We start from the raw sequence: 3,734 nt of genomic DNA on the forward strand, positions 1-3,734 counted from the left end.
CTAAGGTCACCTCGCATGCACCGGGGCCTTGCTCGATGCGCACACACATGCGTGGCTTAGGTCTAACAGATGTGTGTTCAGTGGGGAGGCGTCGTCATCGACAACGAAGGTGTTTATGGCAACTTCATCATTCTCAAGACGATGTGCCTGCTCAGCCTCTGAGAGGTGCTCATAGAGGTAGGGTGTGCGTGCGTGTATTCATAGGGGTGAGTGTATGATTTCGCACGGGAGGGGACTGACGATGATTAAGTTCATACCCAACATCAGCTAGCATAATTCGAAGCAAAATGTTGATTGATTATTATTCATCGGTACATGGTTTCCACATCTTTGAGCTCGATCGAGCTCAAGCCCTTCTTTAGTCATCTATCCCATGGCGTACTTGTGCGTCCAGCCCCTGGCCGTGGACTCGTACCTGGTCCGGTCGGCCTTGCACATGTGCGCGATCTCCGGCACCAGCGGGTCGTCCGGGTTGGGGTCCGTCAGCAGCGAGCATATCGACAGCAGAACCTGCATATCCATCCGCCAATACCGTCATCATCACCATCACCATCATCATCGTGGTCGTGGTTGCGGATAGATAGATGTTATAGATGATCAACTGATTATGGTTACCTTGGAAATGGTGAGGGCGGGGCTCCACTGGTCCTTGAGGATGTCGAGGCAGATGTTGCCGTTGCTGTTGATGTTGGGGTGGAACACCTTGGTCTTGAAGGCCACCTTGGGGGGCTTGAACGGGTAGTCCGGCGGGAAGTGGATGGTCACCAGGAACACGCCGCCCGAGTAGGGGCTGTCGCTCGGCCCCATGATCGTCGCCTGCCAGTGGAACATGTCGTTCGACGACACCGGACCTGCATACAAGAAGGACGATTACGATGATGATGATGGTGATGGCTATGAAGATGATGAACTTGCTTAGAGATCAGATTATCACCTGCGCTACAGGAGGTCGGCGGGTCCCTCTGCAGGTCCTTGAGCTCCTTGACGATCCTCCTCAGCGCCATTTCCTCTAGGAATCACCAAAAATTCCAAGAAAGAGCTGGCTAATTTCTCAACCGGTTCTTCGGTGAGATGGGTGGAACTTGTACCCTAATCTCAAGCTGAACTTACACTACTGCTTGTTTTGTTCTTGATGGCACGGCATACCGATGATCGCGGCCAGGCCTATATATATAGACACACACGCGCACGCACTTGCGCAACTGGGAGGAGGCAAAAGGCATTGGATTCTTGAGCAGGACGCAGAAAAGGAAATGTAGCGTGATTCCCTTCCAATATGCTAGTACAGTATATGTTTATATTTTCCTGCAGGAACATATCGCACCCAATATTCCCCTGAAAGTCTCATCGAGTGGCTGCCAAGTAGAATTTCCATAAAGGAGCAACGATTCTGACCGAAAGGGAAATGGGCGCACAAGTGGAACAAGTGGAGGAACAACCAAACTTTCATTGTTTCTGATGGCTCTTGTTCATGGAACTCGAGCCCTCCATGTCCATTTCAAACGCTTGGAGAAAATGAAAGGTTTTGCTTCACACGGAAAACTAGCGGCGGAGGAAAGGCGGCGACCAAACTTTCTAGAAAGCACTGAGGTGTATTTCTTTTTGTGCACCAGCTATATAAAGATGCACACGGCCGTAACCTTAACGCTAAGTGGGAAAGGAAAAAGTGAAAATGCACATACTAGAACATAAACTGAAGGAGAACTGCGCGTGGGTATTTTACTGTCAAAAGAAGAGAAATTAATTCGGGCTTATCACTGGAAGAATCTTGTGCTGTTCAAGGCAAAATCATATGTTAACACTTGCTGATTCTTACGTGTTTACTGCTGCAAGAACTGCACACCACTTTTCTCACACGCCATTGCTGGATGCTCACGCGTCAAAAAAGATAGGCTTCCCTTGATCCGTTCAGAAAAACTTGAGATCCGTTGAACCAAGCCACCAGTGGTTTGGTTTCAGAGAAGGAATAAACTGTTGCAATACGCTCACTTGCAGTTAAGCATGTGCATAAAGGCGTCAACCATCTTATCAGCATATCCATAGATGGCAGGGGTGAATACTTGCATGTTCACCGTCATCAAAAATAAAATAAAAATACTTATGTCACATGTGCTGTGTCGATATGATTCATTTCTTCTTTTTTCTGTTTTCCTTTGATTTTTTGCGACTTCGGTCCCTCCGCCGAGATTATGCCCGTAGGATGTGCAAGCAAGGGACAGGATTATCAAATGGGCCTTGCGTGGCAACCATTGGTGCATTTGCATAAAGCCCCTGTGGAGTTTCCAAATTGTTGCAGGAAGTGCCTCCTTCTTCCCCCAAATCCCGTTCTTAATCACTCGACACCGTCAAACCTGTTAGAATTAATGGGCTAGGCCCATAGCAATTTCTGAAATCTCAAAGCCCATGTGTAAAATGGCAAATGGTGGTGCTATGTTTAGTCCCACCTTGGAAGTTGAAGAAGAGTTGGACCTCTTTATATAGTGGGTTCTCTCCACCACTCTAAGAGGTGTGTGAGAAGAGAAAGGGAAAACCACACGCGCACGCTCGCTCGCCTGGCTGGGCCGGGCCGTGGCGAGGCGTACATGCGCGTGAATGGTCCGCCGAAATCCGGTCCGTCTCCTTGCAGCAGCGCAGCTTCCTTTTGCCGTTTTATTAGAAACCGAGTCGGTTTGGGATTGTGGTCGCGACACAATACCGCCTCTGGTCCTAATATATATACAGCTACCGGCTGCGGCCAGAGACACACCGAAAAACACCTAGGGTTTTGCCTCATCTCACAACTTGCGCCGCCATCGTAGTCTACTCCATCCCAAACGCCGGCGTGCATCGGCGCGTGGGAGAGCAGGTCTCTGGAACCGTTCGTCTTTGCGATCCTGCACCGGGAGAGGACGAATTAGGTTTTTGGGAAGCGCTGTGCGCGACTGCTCAAATTCGTCATCACGGGTCGTCTTCCGTCCAAGTCGGGCGGTGCTACTCATCGTCGTATTCATCGCCGTCAGCAGCAGATCGTCGCCAACATCGTCATCAACACTGTCGCACCCATAATAGCTAACGATCAGTACGTCCAACATCCTCTGTTCATGTCTGTTTCTACAACTATTGTTACGTGTTTGCTGCTGTTATGCATGTCTTGCTGTTCTTCTAGTTTGCTAGATTATTGCATGCTAGTATCTCTTCTAGTCATGAATTATTTACTGGAATTAATCATGAACTTGCCTAATATTCCAACAAAACCAGGATTTCAAATCTCATCCTACGGTCTGGTGGTGGGATGGTTGGCGGCACGGAGAACGAGCTCGAGGCCGGCGTGAACCTTCACTTGCAACCGACCATCCTCGAGCGTCGGCGCTAGTCCCCGCCGTGTCTGTTAGTGGCATGGCCCCGGGAGCTCGCTAACGATCCCCGACGAGCTCCTGCTGGAAATTTTCCTCCACATTCCCAACCCAGCCGACCTGTGCGCACCTCCGCCGCCTGTGTCTCCTTCTGTCGCCTCGTCACCGGCCACTCCTTCCTTCGGATGTATCGAAAAGTGCCACATGAGAAAAGGTTTCTGCTTCGTCGAGCCGCCTTATCCTTCCGCGTCGATCGACGACCAACGTTGTCGCCCTTGCCACCAACTTCTCCTTCTCTTTTGTCCCAGCCCTGCCACCCCCTCACTGTTGCGCCATCGGGCGCAACTACGACGGGTGCGTCCACCTCGGTGGAACCTGCAGGGAAAAGGTTGATGGAGTGGT

General features: G+C 50.4%; 1 protein-coding gene across 1 annotated transcript; it reads right to left on the bottom strand.

The window, feature by feature from the left end:
- Positions 1 to 276: 276 nt before the first annotated feature.
- Positions 277 to 1,184, bottom strand: LOC123143404 (ubiquitin-conjugating enzyme E2 28). The gene is made up of 3 exons (XM_044562321.1): positions 935 to 1,184; positions 616 to 851; positions 277 to 510 (listed from the first exon to the last, which is right to left on the bottom strand). The coding sequence occupies exons 1-3, from the start codon at positions 1,002 to 1,004 to the stop codon at positions 367 to 369; spliced, it is 450 nt and encodes a 149-aa protein (XP_044418256.1). The 5' UTR covers positions 1,005 to 1,184; the 3' UTR covers positions 277 to 366.
- Positions 1,185 to 3,734: the final 2,550 nt, after the last annotated feature.

This window comes from Triticum aestivum, chromosome 6D, assembly GCF_018294505.1.
Source record: "Triticum aestivum cultivar Chinese Spring chromosome 6D, IWGSC CS RefSeq v2.1, whole genome shotgun sequence".
In the NCBI taxonomy this organism is placed as follows: domain Eukaryota; kingdom Viridiplantae; phylum Streptophyta; class Magnoliopsida; order Poales; family Poaceae; genus Triticum; species Triticum aestivum.